Source organism: Mustelus asterias, chromosome 7 (assembly GCF_964213995.1).
Source record: "Mustelus asterias chromosome 7, sMusAst1.hap1.1, whole genome shotgun sequence".
Classification (NCBI taxonomy): domain Eukaryota; kingdom Metazoa; phylum Chordata; class Chondrichthyes; order Carcharhiniformes; family Triakidae; genus Mustelus; species Mustelus asterias.
The window spans coordinates 124,320,934-124,344,309 of NC_135807.1; the positions used below are offsets into that span (position 1 = coordinate 124,320,934).

Genomic DNA, 23,376 nt, shown 5'->3' on the forward strand with positions numbered 1-23,376 from the left:
TTCACAACATGTCCTGTGGGAAAATTACCAGTTAATCTTTCCTGGCAAAAATAATTGAGGGAGAAATGCTGGTAGTCTTCTTCTCCTTCATGCGCCATCACTAAATATTATTTGGGGAAAAAAACTAGGCTTTAAATATCTTGGTATTTTCAACATAATAGCCCAAGTCTTCCAGATTGTCAGAGATGGGATACAAGTTGGGAGACGCACTTCAGGACCTACAGATATCCTGACGTGCACACATGCACTGAAATTGCCTGGGAAGTTTAAACTTCTGATTCAGGACCCTCGAATGTCTCCAATACTGAACTCAGAGTCAGAGGCTTAGGCCAGATACATGGGAGTTACTTGTATACATGGCTTGCAAATGTTATGATGTGGAGATGCCAGCGTTGGACTGGGGTAAGCACAGTAAGAGGTCTCACAACACCAGGTTAAAGTCCAACAGGTTTATTTGGCAGCATTAGCTTTCGGAGCCTCAAGCTCCTTCAGGTGAGTGAGGACTTGTGTTCACAAACAGGGCATATAAAGATACAAACTCAATTTACAAGGTAATGGTTGGAATGCGAGTCTTTACAGGTAATCAAGTCTTAAAGGTACAGACAATGTGAGTGGAGAGAGGGCCAAGCACAGGTTAAAGAGATGTGCATTGTCTCCAGCCAGGACAGTTAGTGAGATTTTGCAAGCCCAGGCAAGTCGTGGGGGTTACAGATAGTGTGACATGAACCTAAGATCCCGGTTGAGCCCGTCCTTGTGTGTGGAACTTGGCTATCAGTTTCTGCTCAGCAATTCTGCGTTGTGTGTCATGAAGGCCGTCTTGGAGAACACTTACTCGAAGATCAGAGGCTGAATACCGTGACTGCTGAAGTGTTCCCCAACTGAAAGGGAACACTCCTGCCTGGTGATTGTCGAGTGGTGTTCATTCATTCGTTGTCGTAGCATCTGCATGGTTATCATGTGTGTTAACGAGACACAACGCAGAATCGCTGAGCAGAAACTGATAGCCAAGTTCCCCACACGTGAGGAAGGCCTCAACTGGGATCTTGGATTCATGTCACACTATCTGTAACCCCCACGACTTGCCTAACTGCAAAATCTCTCTAACTGTCCTGGCTGGAAACAATACACATCTCTTTAACCTGTGCTTATCCTTCTCTCCACTCACATTGTACCTTTAAGACTTGATTACCTGTAAAGACTCGCATTCCAACCATTATCTTGTACATTGAGTTTGTGTCTTTATATGCCCTGTTTGTGAATACAAGTCCTCACTCACCTGAAGAAGGAGCTCGAGGCTCCAAAAGCTAGTGCTACCAAATAAACCTGTTGCAAATGTTACACAGTATAATACCTAATCTAACATAATTGAACAACTGACCCACCCCCTCCGCAAACTACTCGACTACTCACCCATTTATCCATTCAAACATTCTCACTCACCCATTCATCCAACTTCATTCATTCATTGAAAGACTTGAGACCTTTAAAAACTTAACTGAATATGGAACATCTGTTGTAAAATGGGGCCATGGCCTTCTTTGCCCAACTCACGGGTCTTCCATGTGACAAGGTTTGCTGGTCCATTTCTGCTCAGCTGGGATCAAACATCCTGACTAAAAATGTGTAGTATTGTTGAGTGAAAAATTCACAGGCAGTGGCAATAAATCTAGATTTGCCGCGGACCTGAGGCTCTGAATCAGTGTACTGTATAAATAAAGTCATTTATTTTTCTGTTAATGTTCAATAACTGTCAGCAGAGGCAAGGAACATATGAACAGTAGTAAGCTATTTAGAGGCACAAGCCTTCTCTGCCATTCCCTGCAATAATGACTGATCTGTGACATAACTCTAAATACCTGACTTTGCCCCCAATCTGTTTCAAAATAGTTTTGTTGGGTGCAATGGAGAAGATATTGTGCCTCTGGTCAGCGGCAAATCTGGATTTATTGTCACTGCCTGCGAATTTTTCACTCAACAATACTGCAAATTTTTAGCCAGGATGTTTGATCTCAGCTAAGCAGAAATGGACCAGCAAAGCTTGTCACATGGAAGATCCGTGAGTTGGGGAAAGAAGGCCATGGCCCCAGCAGTGGGTAGTCAATCTAGATTGCTAAGTGGGGTGAGAGAAGAGGAGAAACATGACTATAAATCAAGGCAGCAGCACTCTGGTGAAGCCGTTGCACTCCCTGGTACATTCTCCATGGCAATATGGTTCATTTATGCTTGCTAAAAGTTATATGTGTTCATACATCAGGACCTGTCCTCTGCCGGCAAAGGGCATAAGTACAGGCATTGTGTCTTTTTAATTAAACAAAAGGGGCTCTATTTCCTGCCTGCTGTAAATGGCAACTCCTGTACCAATCAGAGTTGACTTGCCAACCAATCAGCACCCCTTTCTCATGCAGTACAAATTGTTACTCCCTTCTTGTGTCTGTCCTCATGAGTGCAAGACAAAAAGCTTCAGCAACATGCCCCTAACAGTAAAAGTTTTGTTTTGGGTCTTGCAAGCATGGATTGGTTGAGTATAGTCTGTACTCTACCTGTTATGAACAACTAAAGGATTTCCTTGCACATATTAATACGTTCCATCCCACACTCAAATTTATTTTTGAGATGGAACTGTCTAATGGATTCCCTATCCTTGATGTACTAATTGAGAAATCTGCTAATAGGTTTTCCACTAGTGTTTACCACAAGCCAACCTTCACTGGTCAATATACGCATTGGAATTGTAAAGTTCCATATGCTATAAGATTTGTCTTATCAGTAATTGTGTAAGTAGGACCCTGGCCATTTGGTCACTTTGCAAACCTGATGCAATATAAGAGCAAATCAAACCTATCCTGTGGGACAGTAATGTGCAGGCTAGGTTGATTAGCCATGCTACGTTGGCCCTAGTTTCGGGGGGGATTAGCATGGTAAATATGTGGGGTTATGGGGATAAGGTAGGATTGTTGTCGGTGCAGGACTGATGGGCTGAGTGGCCTCCTGTACTGTAGGGATTCTATGATTCAACAATGGATATGTTCGCTGTGTGTCATGCAAACTGGTAAATGGACCAAGGGACCTGAAAAATGCTAGTTTAAACAAATTGCTGTGGAAAGGCACAAGTTTCTCAAATTTGAGAAGCTGTTTCATGCTGCTACTATGCAGTGGCTACTTGAATCAAATTTTCCACTAACAGTGTGCTGCTGTCTTATCCGCCTGGTTTATTTAATTATTTATTGGGAAACCTGAATATGTTTCCAAGCTACTGCACATGCAGTTGGCAGTCTTTCTCGAAACTTGGACACATATTTTTAATAGAGTAATTTCTTCTTCCTCGGTCATAATTTTCTCTTGAATTAATTTAAGTGATTCTCTTCCTTTGTGTCCATAAACTAACTCAAAGGGACTGAAATCCTCATTAGGTGCATTTCTATTGGTAAATGAAATTCCTTTATTCCAGTCCTAAGATATTCAAAGCAATAAGCTCCAAGTATAATTTGTTGAGGTTTGATGGCATCTTTCCAATGCCCCTGAGATTGTGGGTTGTATGCAGATGATTTAATCTACTTTACCTCTAAGGTACAAGCTCTTATATTTGCATCCTAGAATATTCATAGCATGAAATTTGATCCCTGATCAAACAGAACCTCCTGACCTAACTAACCCATAATTAATCTTTTACAGTAATTTTTCTTGAGGGAAATACTTCTGGTAATGCGATAGACAAATCCATGATAGTTAAAAGATATTGATGCCTTTTTTGGCTTTGTGCAGGCCCCCACACAATCCACCAAAATTGTACTATATGTTTCTTCAAAAACATATATTGGTATCAGTGTAACTGGTTTAATTGACAGCTGGGGCTGTTGACATGTGTGACATTTCTTGCAGAATTCAGCCACTTCTCCATGCAACGCTGGCCAATAAGTTTGAAGTTTTGAAGTTTATTTCAAAACTTCAAACTTATTTGAAGTTTGCTTCATTAGAGTAACTTTTCATTAGCGTTCCAAAATGTCTCAAGCATCATAAGCCTTTTGCAACACCTTTAGTATCAAACCTATTGATGAAACATTCATGTCCGTCCACCAATGTCAATTTCAAGTAACAGCCGCAGAAACTGTGTGTTTGCCTATTCTCAGTGTCTGGATTTAGCCTCACCATTTTCAGCCTGCCTGTACTGCATGATTTGTAGTCAACATTAGCTGAGCTCTGATAACTCTGTCCTTTTTATATGGTTGCAACCAATTTCAGTCACCCTGGAAGTTTTGGTTTCCAATTTCAGTTTCAGTCCTGGTTTCTTTATTCCTAAATGACCTGTCATCAAAATCTCATGCACAGTTCCTAATATTTTCCTGAGGTAACCAGGAAGGACAACAATTTGATGGATTATTGTTCACTCCTTATTTGTTGGCCTCCGAGGAGGTCTCCAAGTCCTCTTTTCTTTAGGTACTAACATTCAGGGACCCTTTTTTATTCTTCTTCAGAATGCGCCATCTGAGGCAATTCCTGCAAACCAGGGTTTTCTTGCTGGGCTTCAATCAAGGAAGCTTGATGTCTTATTCCGAATGCTGTGCTATTGCATCAATGATTTCTGCTTTTTCAGTCCCTACTGTTAACCTCACAGTTGTTGATTGTTGCTATGACTGAGATAAATTTTCCCTCTCAAGAAAAGGCTCAACATTCTGCTTTCCAAAGATTCTGTAAAATTCACTGTGAAATCCTGTTAGTCAAAACTTTAGCAAATCCCAGCACTGTTATCCATCTGTGGATTTGAAAGCCTGCAAAGAGCTGCCAATTTTGTTATGGTTGCGGCCAATAACTTTTTTTTGAAGAAGAAATCTGAAATCTCAGTTTATTTTAACGGAACGAACGAAGTGATAAGATTCCAAACTTCAAACAAAAAAAAAAGTAAGAGTCAAACAAAGCAAGCAGCAAATACTCTCTTGGGTAACTGCCTATAGTCTAAAAGCCAGAATCAATATAATTTAAACATGAATTATTAGGCAAATTGCTGTCAATTATAAACTATAAATTGCACTTAAATGTCAGATACAACTAAGATGGATCTTACAATTTGATTCAATAGTTCACTCAGTATACATGTCATCAGTCTCAGTCATAAATTCAGTCTTCCTCATTAACAATTTCAGCTCCTCCTCTTCTAGAATTCAGCCAAATCTCCAGCTGACAGTAGCATGTGGTCTTCACCAAAAATGGCACATGTCTCCAGAATCACCTCTTCACGATGATCTGGATAGTGTAGATCCGCCAATGTCAATTTCAAGTAACAGCGGAAATTGTGTGTTTGCCTGTTCCCAGGTTGTAGATTTACCCTCCTCATCTTCAGCCTGCCTTTACTGCATGATTTGGAGTAGCCAACATCAACTGAGCTCTGTTTCCTTTTCATTTACAACCAGTTTCAGTCATCCCGGAAGTTTTGGTTTCCAATCTCAGTTTCAGTCCTGGTTTCTTAAGAAAGTGGAACGATCACTTTGCTTTTGCAGTTTTATTTCAATTAGGGTCTGTCTGAAAAAAGACATGATGTGGAGTTGCCGGCGTTGGACTGGGATAGGCACAGTAAGTAGTCTCACAACACCAGGTTAAAGGGCAACGCTCCAAAAGCTCGTGCTACCAAATAAACCTGTTGAACTTTAACCAGGTGTTGTGACACTATTTACTGAAAAAAGACAAGCCTTGAAACCACAGCGAAGGTGCGCCAATTTTTGTATCATCTACAAAATTGTGGATCATTTCCCTAATATATTTTTCATGATCATTAATAAAGATAGCAAAGTACAACAGTTTCCACTGGTCGTCTATAATATCCTTCTCTGAAGCTAATCCCACCCAAAATCTGTCTTAATTCCACAAGATTTTTACAATCTCATTTAATTGAAACTATCATACTAAACCATTCAGGGTTCCCAAAGTGGTACCAATCACATCAAATCCTTTATTTCAGCATTTTATTTTACATCAATCAATAGGTCAGTCAGCATCTTTGGCAAGAACTGCCAAGTTAGAATTTTAAGAGTAACTTTTCACTAGAGTTCCAAAACTTCTCCAGCTTCACAAGCCTTTCACAACACCTTTAATATCAAATCTATTGATGAAACATTCATGCTACCACACTTAAAACATCATTCACAGGAACTTGTTAACAATATTCTTATTTTTTTTTGCACTCGACAAATTAATGGACAGTGGGTAATGCCCTCCTCACTGTAAGCAGTTTTGTAAATCATTCAGATCAACTATCTGCATGCTCGGGCAACCAGCAAAGCCATTGAAATTGTATATTGACCCAGAAGTACACCAGCACAGAAAGGTGTACTGCACCACTTCCAGGATGAATTCAATACATCAGGGGCAGGTCTCATCCTGATCAATAATCACAAAGCAGAGCCGGGAAGCTGAGTCAATGGAACTCCTGTCTGTAAGATGAACTAATATGGAATGATGGGGTAATGCAAAATAAACAATTGGGATGCTCAAAGCAAATGAATGATTTTGCAGTACTGATTTCTGTTATTTAGAAGTTCTGATTTTAGGTGTTTATGCATGCGCGGAATGAATAGCTCGTTCAGCATTATATGGATGCACCATTGAGACTGCCCTGCTATTCAATGAGACCATGACTGATCTGACATATCTTCAATTCAATTTTCATGGCTTATCACCATAATCCTTGATTCCCTTACTGATCAAAAATCTGTCTATCTCAGCCTTGAACATACTTAATGACCCAGGCTCTACAGCCCTTTGTGGTAAAGAATTCCACAGATTCACTATCCTCTGAGAGGAGAAATTCCTCCTTCATCTCTGTCTTAAATGGGTGACCGCTTACTCTGAGATTATGCCCTCTGGTCCTAGACTCTCCCACAAGGTGAAATAACCTCTCAGCATCTATCCTATCAAACCCCTCCTGAGAACCTTTGTGTCTCAATAAGGTTGCATCTCGTTCTTCTAAATTCCAATGAGTACAGGCTCAACCTCTCCTCATAAGGAAATCCCTCCATATCCAGGATCAACCTCGTGAACCTTCTCTGAACTGCCATCAATGCCAGTATATATTTGCTTAGATCAAAGGACCATAACTGTTCACAGTATTCCAGGTGTGGGTCTAATTAGTGTCTTGTATAGTTTTAGCAAGACACTTGCTCCTATTCCCTTTGAAATAAAGACCAATGTTCCATTTGTATGCTAGCTTTTTGTGAATTATGCATGAGGACCTCCAACTTTCTGTGCTGCAACTTTCTGCAGTATTTCTCCATTTAAATAATATTCAGTTCTTTTATTCTTTCTACCAAAGTTCATAACTTCACATTTTCCTAAGTTATAATCCAACAGTCAAGTTTTTATCCACACGTAACCTGTCCATATCCCTCTGTCTTCCTCACCACTTGCCTTTCCAGCTCTTTTTGTGTTATCTGCAAAATTGGTAATAATGCATTCACTTCCCTTGTCAAAGTCATGAATATATATTGTAAAGAATTGTGGCCCTCGCACCGATCCCTGTGTCACTCCACTAGTTAAAGGTTGCCATCCTAAAATTGCACCTCTTATCCCAACTCTGTCTTACATTAGCTATCCAATCCTCTAGTCATGCTAAGATACTACCCCCAGCATCATAGGCTTTTATTAAGTGGCATTTTGTGTAGTACCTTATCAAATGTTTTACATCTATTGGTTCCCCTTTATCTATCCTGTTTGTTGCCACCTTAGAGAATTTGAATAAATAGTCAGGCATGATTTCCCCTTCATGAAACCGTGCTGACTCTGCTTGATTATGGTATGTATTTCTAAATGCTCTACTATTACATTTATTATAATAGGTTCTTTTAGGAAATTTTAGTAACATTTTAATAAATCTCCATCTCATCTGAGTATCAAGTTTAAGTGAAGAAGCTTCAAAATTATCCCACAATAAGAGACCCAAAGGTATGTCAAAAAACACAACTACTGAATAACCTGGAAAAGAACTGCAGAGTATTTCTTGTGAAATTTACTAATATCACAGCATAATTGGAGTACTGCATTTACTTAAACCAACAGCAGTGAATCATATGAAACGTCTTATGTTCTGTGAACTGTAGCTTAGACTTGCTTGACATGTTCAAAAAGCATGCCAGTTGCTTATTATTGCAGATCTGTCAATTGATGAATAATAACTCTGCCTAGATGTCATCTTGACTTTAACTAAGTGGGCAACAGTAGCTGTAAAAGCAATATATTAACCATAAAATCCCTACGGTGCAGAAGGAAGCCATTTGGCCTAACGAGCCAGCATCGACTCTCTGAAGAGCATCTTACCAGTCCCACCCACCCCGCCCCACCCAGCTCTATCCCCATAACCCCACACATTTACCATAGCTAATCCACCTAGCCATCACATCTTTGGACATTAAGGGACAATTTAGCATGGCCAATCCACCTAACCTGCACATCTTTGGACTTTGGAAGTAACAGTGGAACCCAGAGGAAACATGGAGTCACGGGAAGAATTTGCAAACTCCACACAGTCACCCAAGGCTGAAATTGAATCCGGGTCTCTGGTGGAGAACATGCCCCATCTACATTAACGGGGATGAAGTGGAAATGGTTGCGAGCTTCAGGTTTCTAGGTGTACAGATAACCAACAACCTGTCCTGGTCCCTCTAAGCTGATGCTATGGTTAAGAAAGCTCACCAACACCTCTACTTTCTCAGGAGGCTAAGGAAATTCGGCATATCCGCTATGACTCTCACCAGATGCACCATAGAAAGCATTGGCTTGGTATGGTCCCTGCTCTGTTCAAGACCACAAGAAACTACAAAGGGTTGTGAATGAAACCCAGTTTATCACACAAACCAGCCTCCCATCCATTGACTCTATCTACACTTCCCGCGGCCTTGGAAAAGGACCCCACGCACCCTGGGCATATTCTCATCCACCTTCTTCCGTCGGGAAAAAGATACAAAAGTCTGAGGTCATGTACCAACCCACTCGAGCAGCTTCTTCCCTGCTGCCATCAGTATTTTCAATGGACCTACTTTATATTAAGTTGATCTTTCTCTACACCCTAGCAATGACTGTAATACTACATTCTGCACCCTCTCCTTACCTTCTCTATGAATGGTATGCTTTGTCTGTATAGCGCACAAGAAACAATACTTTTCACCGTATACTAATACATGTGACAATAAATCAAACCAAATCATTGTGTCTCCATCCCAGCCTCAATTTAACCCCTGTTGAACCCTCATCCATGTGTTTATTATCTCTAGATTTGACAATTTTGATGTTCTGTGGCTGGCTTTCCATCGTACACACATTACAAACCTGAGCTTATTCAAAAATCAGCTGCCTATATTCTACCTTGCAGCAAGTCCCAGTCAGATTTCCCACTCACCTCTATTGACCCCAAGTTAAACAGTGGCTCAGTTTCAAAATTTTTATCCTTTTTGCAATGGCTTTTCCCTTTCTATTTTTGCAACCTCTTCTTGCCCTACATCTCTCCAAGATCTCTGCCTCCATCGAATCCTGACCTCTTGCATATCCCTTTTTTTTTGCTCCACCATTGGCGGCTGTGCCTTCAACGGCCATAACTCTAAACATTGGAATTATCTTTTTAAACCTCCCTGCCTCTAAGCCACTGTCCTCCTTTCAAACATTTCTTAAAGCCTGCTACATTATTCAAGCCTTTGTCACTGTTGTAATAACCTATATGACTTGGTTTTGTTTGATAGCACCCCAGTGAAGCACTTCAGGAAATTTGACTACATTAAAGGTGCTATGTAAATGGAAGCTATTATTGGCAGTGAATAGGGAACCCCAAATTGTTTGTGGAATCAAAGAGGGAGGCAGAACAATTATGGAGTGAATTGCTGCTCCAATAGTTCAGGCAGCACACATTGAATCCAAGGCACACCTTGAATGAAAGAAGGCTGAGAGGAGACTTGATAGAGCTATTCAAGATTCTGAAGGATATGCGCAGGGTAAATTCTGAGAAACTATTCCCAGTCAAGAGAGCATTAAGAACTGGAGGGCACAGATTCAGAATAATTGGTTAAAGAAGCAAAAGTGGTTTAAGAAAAGATTTTTTTCACCTAGAGGGTGGTGGATATTGGAATGAACTTCCTCAGAGGATGGTTTGAAGGCAGGCTTGATCCAAATATTCAAAAGAGATTTGGATTGCTATTTGAAAAGTGTGTGTGTGCAGGGTTACAGGGGTACGGCAGGGAGGTGGGACTCGGTAAAATGCTCTTCAGAGAGCCAGTGCAGATTCAATGGGCCGAATGGCCTCCTTCCAAACTGCAAAAATTCTGTTTGACTGAAATGCAAGGGGAGAATCTTTTTCCTAATGTAATTAGTGAACTCACTTGCAATGACAAAATTAAGCAAATCTCTGGTATTACAAAATCCTACCAATGAGCGAACATTAAGGGATAAAGGTTTGTTTGGACCCATTTGCAGATCTGATGTGGCTAGAAGATCAATAGCAATCGGCTTTGGGCCACATCTATGTAATCTGGGAGAGTTGGTGATGCTGCTCTCCTGAGAGGAAAGGTTAATTTAGGACCATGGAATAACAAGTGATTTGTAGATTTCAACTATTAGTTCAATGTTATTGTTTTTGTATTTATTGAATGGTCTTCCCCTGTTACAACAGTGAATTTCATTTTACTGAACATATTAAGTATCTTAAAGTTGACACAAGTCCAATGCATTTTGAGGCTTTTCAGATTCCACTAAATCAAAAGAACAGAGATGTACATGCATACAATAAAAAAAAACTGACTTCAAGTTTAATAAGGATCTGTAAGTTTCAATATTTCTTGTGTGCTCGCCAGTATATTCAAAGTTCTGTGAACTTTATGCCCATTTCTCATCTTCTGGCTAGATTGGTACCTTATTTGGGATGGGGCGTGTTGACAAATGAGAATAATAAATTACACATCAGCCATTAAGTTATAAAAGGTGGCAGCTGAAGAGGAAATTTGATTTTGTTTTGAAAGCGTAATCTTTTGGAAACCAGCATTATCTCCAGAATATTAAGTTATGTGGCTTGAGCAAATGATTGGTAAAGCATCATTAGGAAGAGTACTCTGAAATATAGCATCTTGTCACGATACTAAATATTTTTGCAGTATTTAATCACTATCTTGCCTTGCTACCCATGACCTTTCAGTACGCACACAGCCTTTCCCTTAATTGTTCTAATCTCATGAGATATAACTTGCTCTTTAGATATGTGTGTATATCAAGGTTTTTTATTTATACAGAAAGTATTTTAATCATATACAACAGACATTTCCAAGCAGCAGAATTGAAAGTGACTGCATTTGTACAGTTGGAAAAACAGGAGAAATGGGATCTCCTGACCATCCCTTATCCAACATTGCTTTCCACATTGAGTTTTTAACAGATTGATTTGTGAAGTCCCTTTTTAGTGCAACAGAGCTCAGATTTTCCTGTCCTCAATCAGGGCGGGCAGAAATTGCCACCGTGCAATGCGGATAGAAGTTCCACCTCTGTTTCTAGCACTAATCATTTTCATTGATCTGGCCTCAGAACAGATGCGCACCTATAATGTAACTTTCCTGGCAGGGTTTGGGAGCCTTCAGTGATTGTGCCTAGTGAGGAAAATGGCAATGGAAGCGAGTCAGAAGGGCAACTTTGTTGAAGGTGAAGGGAAAACATTCAGCTGGCTGAAACAGTTTACTGCATGGACTGAGAAGTTGCAGAAGCTCATTAAGGAAGAGGGCCAAAAGGCAAGAATGGGACCCTCGCCAACTTGGTGGCTGGTCACTGTCTTGGTATTGACTGGTGTATTGAACCAGGGTTGGACATCACCTGATCAGGAGGAAGGGTGCATCTGTAATGGATGCTGCACCATCATAAATAGACCATCAAAGAAGTGCAATGGTAACATACACAATAAATAAGGGATCCCAAGCTACTTGGACTGATCTTGATTTGAGTCTTTTTACATCTTTCAACAGTGTTTCCATATTGCTTTCCCAATCTCCGTTTCATTAGAAACTAGAAAGTTCAGTTTCAATTCTGTGTTTACCCTTTCTATTTCCCTTTTAGTTTTGTTTAAACTTCAGCTTCTGTTTTGATGTAGGGTCTACCTCAAAAACAGAAAGTAAAAATATAGATTTCCCTCCCATTGCCATAAAGCTTTCATTCCTTGCCAAAGTCAATCCTTCCAAAGCACTACATCCCATCCCCAAATATGGATTCTGGGAGACGAGGGCTCCTCAGTCTTCTGCGAGTGTCATGAGCAGATCCAAAAAGGTGTTACAATGACATACATCTGCTAAACAGAACCTTCATTGACTCGCTGTCTGGACCACTGAGGTGGCACCCTGAAAAAACACACCTGTGTCATGTCCAGTACTGACATGTCATATTATGAACTTTCAGTCAATACTTTAAAAAATTGACACAGCCAAGCAGTTAAGATGGCTGCTGCAAATCATGTGACTTTTGACATTTGTGATATAGGCATCATCGTGTATGCAGAAGATATCTAATTAAATATGGACATAGGTGAACATACATCTCAGCCATGTGTGGAGTCCTCACATATCAATGTTTAAGGATGGGCCAACACGTAAAGGTTATGGAGTTTCCAGACTGCCTATCTCTATGCTCCATACCAAACAAAAAGGAAGATCAGAACTCAGTGGCCACAATAAACTTCTCATTGTACCACAATGTTCTCACCTATCCAAGCTAGGCTGAGTAGGCCTCAGAAGTGCTAACCCAGCAGTCAAGTGATTGAAGCTGGTTTCAGAGGCTGCACACTTAATAATAGAACCATCAGTCACCAATTAGCCTGAGAATCAGGCTCTGAAATGAGCCATCAGTGTCAGAACCATCAGTCACCAATTAGCCTGAGAATCAGACCAAGCCGATAATGTGTGTGTGTGATGGTCCTCATCACTGCAAGTGGAGCATCATCGTGACACTGCAGGCCATCAGGGAATGTGTATCACGGTTAGTTAGTGGTAGATTGCCTTGTGTACCTCAATCCCATTGGATGGTGTGAAATCAGAAGTGCCCATGGCCATTGTTCATTCGGTGGCCTCACATCTTTCGGATGGTCACGTAGGGCTTTTGGGAGCGGCTAGTTGATTCAGGGTTATTGTGGAGAGAAACCCTTAAAGTGTCTGTTCTCAATTGCACCACTTCACTGGCACCTCCAGTTGCTGTACGTTACATTCTGCAGGATTGAAGAGAGAATGCTAAGGGTCATCGCTCACTGTCAGAAGGCTCCATATTACCCGTGTGAGGCCAGTTTGCAGGGTCTTACAAATGGGGGACAACAGAGAGAGGCTTCAGAACAGATTTTTCTCTCACCTGAAAGGTCCATTGACAATACTTAAAATAAGCTGGATGATTCAGGCACTCTGGTGGCACAGGTGTGTTTTTATCTTGCCTACACTGCCTCCTTTCCTGCATCCAGGCTGCTTGATTGAATGGTAGACCTGCTCTTATCTAATTTTCCCCGACCAGGGGAAAATTGCTGCCTGCATTGGATTTGTAACCTAGAGGTGAGCCCACCTCCTGTTACCCGTCTGGCCCTGTGTGTTATTCTTTTCAATACTTCTAACTGATGTGTTAAAATGTGCAGCTATGCAATTTGTTTTTCTAACACATGCTTGATTGACAAATTTGTTGCTGGATTCTGCACATTCACCCTTCCTCTTATAACCTATACAACACAAGGTGGCTATTCTTTGAAGAATGTAAACATATGAATGAACATTTCCTGCCCAAAATATTACTTATCTTTCCCCTTTGTTCCCCAATATGTAGAGTTTTTGTTATTTTCTCATATATTTAAACAGGTACTTTTTAATACATATTTTCAGGCTTTGTGAACAGAGTTTAGCAGGTTTGTTGTCATTTCATTTCAAACTATATGAAGAAGCAATTTCACATACCTTACATGTGACACTGTTGCAACAAAAATGAGTGCTGTTCTGCTGCCTCATTTCCCCAAACTTAAACTTGTTATGCTAAAGGTATTGCCTCTACATTATGATCATTAACCACTAGTACTGTATAATAAAATTTGTAATATGTTTCCAATAGAGATTGAAAACCTAGATAAATGATTGAAATAATGATCTTAATAAACTTCTTGCCTCAGCTCTCACACTTTGAAGGATTAAACTGAAAAGTTTGAAATTGAATGATGAATATTAAACACTGCTATTTGAAGTATTTCTCACAAAGCTTCATTGCATAACTTCATTACTAAAACAGGAGAACTTCTTGCTAAATTTGAGGTAGATAGGTTCTTGATTGGTAAGGGGATCATAGGTTACAGAGAAAAGGAAGGAGAATGGGGTTGAGAAACTTATCAGCCATGATTGAATGGAGAAGTAGACTCGATAGACCAAATGGCCTAATCCTGCTCCTCTATCTTATAGTCTTATGGAGGGCTAAACTTGTTTTGTTTGATATGGTCCACGTTTCTATGGTTGTCTCACTTTAGGTGTAAGTTTTACAATATACATGAAAATTTGGAAAGCTGCCAACTATTAGCCTGAAAAAAAATTCCCCATTGAATCCAAGACAAATTATTGAGATTTGCATAAAAGTAGAAAACGCTGAAAAAACTCAGCAAGTCTGGCAGCATCTATAGATAGAAAAACAGAGCTAATATTTCAAGTCCAATAAGACTTCTTCCAAACTGGGGAGAGGTAGAAGTATGATGGGTTTTATGCTGTTGAATAAAGGGACGGTATTTTGCTTTTATTATATCATGGTTTATATGCTGTAGCGAGAAGCTTTAAACAATGGAGTTAAAATAAATACTTTGCACAGAAAGTGCTCAAGTATGCTTTCCACCCTAACCCCCCCCCCCCCCCCCCCCCCCCCCACAGCAAGTTCACTTGTCAAGTTCATTCTAAGATGATTTTTTTATTTTTAGACCAACAGACAACCAGCAAGACTGAATCTGCTGACTTGTCAGGTGAAACCAACTGCCGATGAGAAAAAGTGTTTCGACTTGATATCACGTATGTTTCTTTACTGTTATTGGCTTGGATTCTGTTGTTCTGAAATACCCTCGTGATTAAACTTAGGAGGATATATTTATAGCTATTAGCACAGATTTATAAATGTTTAGTCTTAAATAATTTGGGGTTTATGCCAGTATCTCTTGTAAATATCACGGGTAGTACTTGGCTTTCAAGTAAACAGCAAGTCTCACCATCCAGATTCTTTTACAGTAGGCAAATAATTACAAGGAACAATGATGCTATTCCTTTGAGTTACATGTATTTCTCTGGAAATTTGTTTAAATAATCAGGGAAAATACTAACTTTAAGTAGCCTAATGTATATGAGGAACTTAAATTACCATTAGCAGAGATGCAGTTATTGACCCATCATCAACCACATATGTTAAAACTTGTGCCTTACAACTAGATCCAATAACTTTTCAAAACATATCTCAATTATGACCATACTTATTCATTGAAGTAAAACAACCAAAAATACCTTTTTAAAGTGTATGTTTGAGGTAAATATACTTTCTTTTACTGATTATTAATAGGGATCCTAATGGTAAGTCTCCCTTTGATGGTTACACAGCTGACAAATTTAGTTTTGAAGACTGGTGAATTCACAGTTTGAAAATAACTGGGGTAATTTAATGGACTATATGCACAGGAGGGTATATTCCAGATATTCCTAATACCTCTGGGGATACTGTGTGAAAATTTTTTAGGCCACCAGCTAAATATCTCTAGCTTTAATGATTGCAAACATTGCATTTGATGCTGGTTTGGACAACAGTGCAGGGAGAGTAACATAGTTATGATAATAAGTAGATTGAACAAAACCTAAAAATCACCTAGTTGTTGATTCGTTCCTGAACTATAGAACAGATTATTATTAGCTTCCCCCTTTGCCATCCTTGGAATAGCTCCCTAGATCCCATCCAGACAGCATTCTTCCTTAGGAGGATATGGCACACCAAGATTGCAGTTCTGGAACCTACTGAACCAGGCAAGTAAACAGCAGAAAAGGTTAAGGGAGTCACATCCTAAATCTTCCTCTTCACAACAGTGAGTTGGTGTACGGTAGTTTTTGAAAAAACAAATATAATGTTTTGGCCTGAACTGAAATCATGTTATTGGCGGTTCAAATCTGGGTTTGTTCACCTGCATATTAAGTAGAGTCCAAACTTTGAAGAAGGATGTTGGATCACAGATAATCAATCGATTTAAAACTAATTAAATGAAATACAATATCCACAAAAAATCCAACCCTTTATTCATTGACTTGTAGAAATGTACAACCAGAAATTTAACCATGACATGCTATTAATTTTTTTTGCAACCAAAATAAATGATAGAGGCTGTAGTGGTGGACATCAGTAAGTTTGAAACAAGTAAGGGTGAATGATGTAAACCTACAAGCAGTGGTCGGGTGAAAACATTGTTTTCTTCCACCCGTTGGAAGAAATTAAGAATGCTCCAGATCAAAGTTGAGTACCAAACTGGTGCATACATAGGCTACGTACACCTTGAGCATAAGCGCATCAATTTATAAACACAAATTAGTACATGAATTGATATGGCATAGAATTAAGTCGGAAAAGAGCCCCAGGACAAAGTACCACTAAATGGATCTTTGCTCTGTAAATGACCAAAATATAATGTTTGTATTTAAAGAATTTAAAAATCTTTACTTATAGTAATTTAATGTTTTAGGAGTTCTGTCCAGCTGCCTGATGGTATTTATGAAAATTATTTCTGTTGTTTATTTCATAGCTATTTTCACCATGGCTTTTATCCTCGTTTTGTCATTTCTTTTTACCATTTTTCCCCTTCTACCACCACAGACAACAGGACCTATCATTTCCAAGCAGATGATGAACAGGAATGTCTAGTGTAAGTGCTTCTGTGGCAAAAATAATTTATTTCCAAAATTGTGTTATGGGGAAAATAGAATGTGTTGACTGCATGCGATTGATGTCATGGTAACTTTATTAAACATAAACAATTGGTATCTATTTGGAAAATGTGGAAATATTTTGAACCCAGTTTCAAGCTATTCAGTCGCATTGCCACATTGTTTTGTTCAGCACAATCACCTGGATGAAAATATGCTCATCGTGGGGGAAAAATATTGTTTACTAGCTTTTGGCTGTGTAAGCAAGATTACCCAATTATTTTCAAGATTCCCATTAAGTTCCAAGATGCTGTTTACAGCAGATTGTGCTCCCACTCCCACACATTGCATTATAGTCAATTTTAAATTTTAGTTCAGTTGGGCAGCATGGTCGGTACAGGCTTGGAGGGCCGAAGGGCCTGTTCCTGTGCTGTAATTTTCTTTGTTCTTTGTAAAGATGCTATTTGTATAATATGTAAGTGCAGTTGTAAAACAGATTGAGCTAGGTATAATCAACTGTTGGGCTTAGAATGTTTAACATTCATTCCAACTTCCCCAGTAACTGAGAGCCTATCCAGAGAATAAGTCAGTCATATAAACTGTGAAAATTTATTTTTGTTTTCCATTTTGAGTTTTAAGTGATGTTGGCTCAGGTCAATTTTTAATCTAACAGTTGACTTCGGCAATTGAAAAGTACCAGAAGGCATGTGTATGGACACCAGTTGAAAATCTGATCACGTTTTGGGTTTGGGTACGATGCCTACTGTGGCTTAATATTGCTGCATTCATGGCTTAAGGCTCACATATAAATAATGGTCACTTAGACAAGACACCAGAGAACAACTGATACCTATCTGTGAAATTGTATCCCAGCAAGGAATCAGCGTCTTTAGGAGAGAAGGCAAGAAAGTGAAGATAGGAAAACATACATAATGCTTTGGAATATAAATTCACTGTGCTGCTAAGTAGGGGGCATGGCTTTTTGCCTGCAGTCCTCTACATATTATGTTCTTGACAGTTCCAACCAGGTGAAATTACTTCTTGAGGAAAGTTATTACTTGGGCAGAAATGACCATTAGCATGAGCTAGAACGGGGTTTTCTTTCATGCATTCAAATTGGGCCACAGGAAGATTGAGAAGCCAAATTAGGAATAAAACGGAGATGTAATTAGTGACCTTCCAAAAAAAAAGAAACTTGAAAAGATTTCTTAAAGTATTTTTGCCTCTTTTTAACCAGGTTCAGTGAAACGTTTTGATGGTTGCTTATATAAATCAGTTGTTTGATACTGAGCTAATCATCACCACAAGTGCCACGAAGTTCGATCCCTAGTTGTAGTTCAGTTATCAGACTCAGTATAGGCATTATCATTTACCTCTGTGGCATTGCACAATGGATGGTAGGTTAGTGGGAAAACCTCAAATCCTGCTAGTGATTGAACTCCAGTGATGTTGCTGGGAATTGCTTGGATGGATGCCATTTAGCTTAGCTGTGTTACATTGCATTGTCAAGTGGACCACCACCACTCACTATTTGTTCTTATATACTTTCTCTCTGCTTGTCATCCTTTTCCCTTTCCTGAAGATTTCTTGTTGGGCTTTGGGTATATGGTTGTGGTACTGGGCTAGCCATGCAGAGTATGAAAGTTCAAAGCCTATTGTGAAATTGAGACCAGTAACTCTGGTATTTGTGGACCTGCAGTAAAAAAACTGACCATGAAAGCTGCTGTTTTGTCATAAGAACCTAATTGGTTTACCACTGTATTTTAGGGAAATATAGCCCAACCTGGTATGGCCAACAGTTGACACCAATTTCACACCAGCCAATTGAATCTTATTGCCCTAGGCAACGAGGAGTGAGAAATGAATGCTGCATTGTCATTTTCATCTACATCCAAAGAAGAAATATATATCAATATTTTTTTTTAAATCTGATCCTGTCATCCACATAAGCAATAGGAATCCTGACTAGGAACACTGTGGCCAATAGTAATGAAATGAATAAACTAACTACAATGAGGGATTAAGCTTGGTCCATATCAATATAGAAAACTCAGCCACTCACTGTTTAACCAGCTGAACCATCCAAGTAGTTCACTGAAGTAGGTTTTAAGAAATTTTACTCTTTACTATTTTTATACTAAAGATCGGGCGGCACGGTAGCACAGTGGTTAGCACTGGTGCTTCACAGCTCCAGGGTCCCGGGTTCGATTCCCGGCTCGGGTCACTGTCTGTGTGGAGTTTGCACATTCTCCTCGTGTCTGCGTGGGTTTACTCCGGGTGCTCCGGTTTCCTCCCACAGTCCAAAGATGTGCGGGTTAGGTTGATTGGCCAGGTTAAAAATTGCCCCTTAGAGTCCTGGGATGCGTAGGTTAGAGGGATTAGCGGGTAAATATGTGGGGGTAGGGCCTGGGTGGGATTGTGGTCGGTGCAGACTCGATGGGCCGAATGGCCTCCTTCTGCACTGTAGGGTTTCTATGATTTCTATGATTAATTGTGTGCTGAAAATATGCCAGTGAAATATGATTTTTTGTTTTATTTTCCAAAGTGATGAATTTCTATCCTGGAGACATTTTAGCATTTTAAACTGTTGCATCTAGTGTCACAGCAAAATATTTCCTTTTTAGGTATAAACACAGATTTAGGTGAAGAATAAATTAACTTTACCTTTTACTTATTATGTGCCACAACATGAGCTTTTGAATCATTGTGCCCTTGTGAAAATTTGTTTCCATAACATATCTTCTATTGACTGTTAAATTTATGATGTAGAGTCCATCAATCAGTTTCATGGTGTAGGCTCATCATTAGCAACATGTCTGTTGTTATTGAAAGTCATTCTCCCTGATCTATAGTAGCAAATTTGATCCTGATTGATATGTGGTGTGGCTTCTGTTTATCACTAAACATCACAAATTGAAAGGCAAGTTAAATTATACCCCTACTTTGGTTCTTTCAAGGTATGTTGTTACAGGATGTAATGCTGACAGTGTTTCCACCCACCACTGATATGACCGCAAACTAGTGCAGACACCAATTCTGTAACGATCATGATCACTGATCCCACTGTCTTAAACCTTAAAAACAAAATTGGAACTCCCAAGTGTCCTTCATGGAGGATAAACTACACTCCACTTGCCTCCTGACATGTGTCTTATAGATTGGGGACAGGCTTTCGGAGATCAAGAAGTGAGTTATTGTCCACGGAATTCCCGTGTCTGACCTGTTCTTGTAGTAATTTACACTCTTAAAATTTATAGAAGAAACTAAAGGAATGGCTCTGCAATTTGATATGTCTAGTGAGGGAGCTGTTCTCGCAGGAGTGTATCTTCAAGAAATTGTAGAAGTATAACAATGTTATCGCCCTGCCCACCACAGAAATCAAAGTGAGTGAGGGGCGACCACTGGAAAGGTCCGTTAACATCAGGTGGGATTTTATGGTTTCAGGACGAGCGAGGCCGTACAATCCCGCCCACTATGTTAAATAGCACATTATCCACAATGAAGGACAATTGAAAGAATGCAGAACAAGAGGAATGGAAAGGATGAAAGTAAAATATATAGCCTTAGAAATTTGCAAAACTATTCACTCTTATGCTTCCAAGCAATCTTGCAGTGAAAAAGTTGTTGAAATTGAAAAACCAAGATGGATTGCAATCAAAGGCTACAGTGGTGAAACATTTCTAAAACTGATCCTCCTTAAGCAGTGATGCCCTCTGCCTTCAGCTTTCAGTATAACCACATAGTCAACAACCAGTTTACACTTGCCAATGCAATACTTATTTTAAGATGCATTAAAATGTATCAAGGATAAACTTTAATTGCTGAATCAGTAAGTAATTCTACATCTATTTTAGTATAAAGAAATCTTTGTATATTCTGTAATAACTGAAAAATTCTGATAGTGATAGTGATATTGCATTACAAAAAACAGGATGCAGAATGCTGCTGTATTCCAGTTTTTCTACAGTTAATGGCTAGTGACAGGTACAGAATATTATACTTTAAAGAGATAATTTTACAAAAAGTACTCCTGGCACTAAGATTTGCCCATAACACATAACTCTCCAAACAATTTTTCCTCCATTCATAAAATTATCTTGGCAAATGATTTTGGTTTTGTTGGAATCCTAGCACGAGTGGAATTCTCCCAAAAGAATTCTAAGTGTTGAATTTGCTGGAAAACTGGAGTAATTCACGCTGTTTTTTTCAGTGGGAGTTCACACTAGAATCTCCCACATTCTGTGCACTGCAGAGGCCACTAGCGTGAATATAATTAGATTTTAGGGGGGGCGGGGCCTATTCCTGCCCAGGAGGCTGAAACCAGTAGGCCTCTGCGCATGCACAGTGGCCCCAAACTGTCAACCTCCCGTTTGCTAGCCAGCTCTATAGCCTGCCCACCTCAATGGCAACATGATTCACATTGACCTTGTATTTTGGTAGAGATGCTGATTAGCTATGCTTGAGAGCTCAACACCCTTTCATTCAAGAAATAAATGGACAATTTAAAGTATAACAGTTTACAACCCGCAATTCTCAAAGCTTTTCTGGGATTTCACTGACTCACCATCCACTCAACAAACTATCCACTCAACATGCATTGCCATTGGCTTCAAGTGTAAACATCTTGCACCTTCCCAGTAGAACTATCTGGGACCCCCTTTAATCTTCAACAATCAGAGTTTCCAGCTTACTGTCAGATAGACTTAGAATCATAGAATCCCTACAATGCAGAAGGAGGCCATTCGGCCCATTGAGTCTGCACCGACCACAAGCCCACCCAGACCGTATTCCCGCGACCCCACATATTTACCCTGCTAATCCCCTGACACTCGGGTCAATTTAGCATGGACAATCCACCTAACCCGCACATCTTTGGACTGTGGGAGGAAACCCACGCAGACACAGGGAGAATGTGTGAACTCCACACAGTGTGGAGGTTGCAGTTCAGAACAGGTCATGTGACTTCCTTTATTAACTTAAGTTAAAGATACAGCAAAACAATTTTATAAACCTCATAATTGTACCTGGTTATTTTAGCAAAATTATACATTGTTATTTTTCAAAATGATGATACTTAAAGTACACTTTTGTACAGAAATTTGGGCCATATTTTTCTGGAGGAAACAGAACCACCATATATATGCTTTGTCGGCAGTTCTAGTAGTTCCGATCATGACGAGCAATGTTTTTTAAAAGATATTCTATCTGATTGACTTTTTCCAGCCCTTAACCAGCTTTATTGGTAGAAAATTCCGAGTTAGTGTAAATTGCTGGAGGGACCCGGATGGATAGTAGAGAATGGGTGACTCTAGTGATTGACGGTTCAGAAAGTTTGGAATTTTTACTTGCCTATTGTTCATTGTCAGCAACAATAATTTGCATTTATATACAGCTTGCCTTTATATTTACACAATAGTAGAAAAAACATCCTGAATTATTTACAAAGGGTAATTTAAAAAATAGCTAAGCCTAAGAACGCAATATTAGGTGGGATGTCCAAACGTTTAGTCAGAGAATTGGGTTTTATGTAGTCGTAAAAGAGATAGATAGATGTAGACAAAAGGGAGCGAGTGGAGGTCAAATTTCAAAATGTAGAACATAAAAGCACGGTAGCACAGTGGTTAGCACTGCTGCTTCACAGCTCCAGGGACCTGGGTTCGATTCCCGGCTTGGGTCACTGTCTGTGTGGAGTTTGCACATTCTCGTGTCTGCGTGGGTTTCCTCCGGGTGCTCCGGTTTCCTCCCACAGTCCAAAGATGTGCGGGTTAGGTTGATTGGCCATGCTAAAAATTGCCCTTAGTGTCCTGAGATGCGTAAGTTAGAGGGATTAGTGGGTAAATATATAGGGATATGGGTGGGATTGTGGTCGGTGCAGACTCGATGGGCCGAATGGCTTCTTTCTGTACTGTAGGGATTCTAAAGACAAGCTGTCAGTGCTGGGATGAAAGGAGGGGTAATGCACAAAAGGCCAGGGTCAGAGAGACAGAGAAGGTGGATGCACATTGAGAATCTCAAATTTGAGCTATCGTGGAATTTGAAGTCGTTGTAGGTCAGCAAGAACAGGGTTGATTGCCAAGCAGAACTTGGTGTGGATTAGGTTACAAGCAGCAAAGTTTTGAACAGCTGAAGCCTGTGGAGAATGGTGGAGGCAACCAGAAGAGTATTGGAATAGTTGAGTCTAAAGGTAACAGAGGCATGGATGAGTGTTTCAGAGGCAGGCAGCCAGAAGTACAAATGAAGATGGCAGCGTTAGAAAGCTGGAAGTCTTCATGAATCACAAATGCAGCTCAGGGTTAAACATTACATTGAACTTGTGAACAGTCTGTATTAGCTTGATGCATTGGCTGGGCAGGGCAATGGTGTGAGTGGCTTGGCTGTGAGGTTTGTGGTGGGTTTCAAGGTTAGGGAGGGTCTCTGCCTTTTGATTGTTCAACTGGAAAAAATTATACCCATCCACGACTAGATGTTTGACAAGGGCCTGAATTTT

General features: G+C 39.8%; 1 protein-coding gene across 2 annotated transcripts in view; it reads left to right on the forward strand.

Moving 5' to 3' along the window:
* LOC144495926 (arf-GAP with SH3 domain, ANK repeat and PH domain-containing protein 1-like) overlaps positions 1-23,376 on the forward strand; it is a 274,726-nt gene that overhangs the window by 168,664 nt on the left and 82,686 nt on the right. For both annotated transcript variants that reach the window (XM_078216746.1, XM_078216747.1), the window contains exons 14-15: positions 14,921-15,008; positions 16,840-16,888. In XM_078216746.1, coding sequence (XP_078072872.1) covers positions 14,921-15,008; positions 16,840-16,888 — 137 coding nt within the window. The remainder of the gene's footprint in view (positions 1-14,920; positions 15,009-16,839; positions 16,889-23,376) is intronic.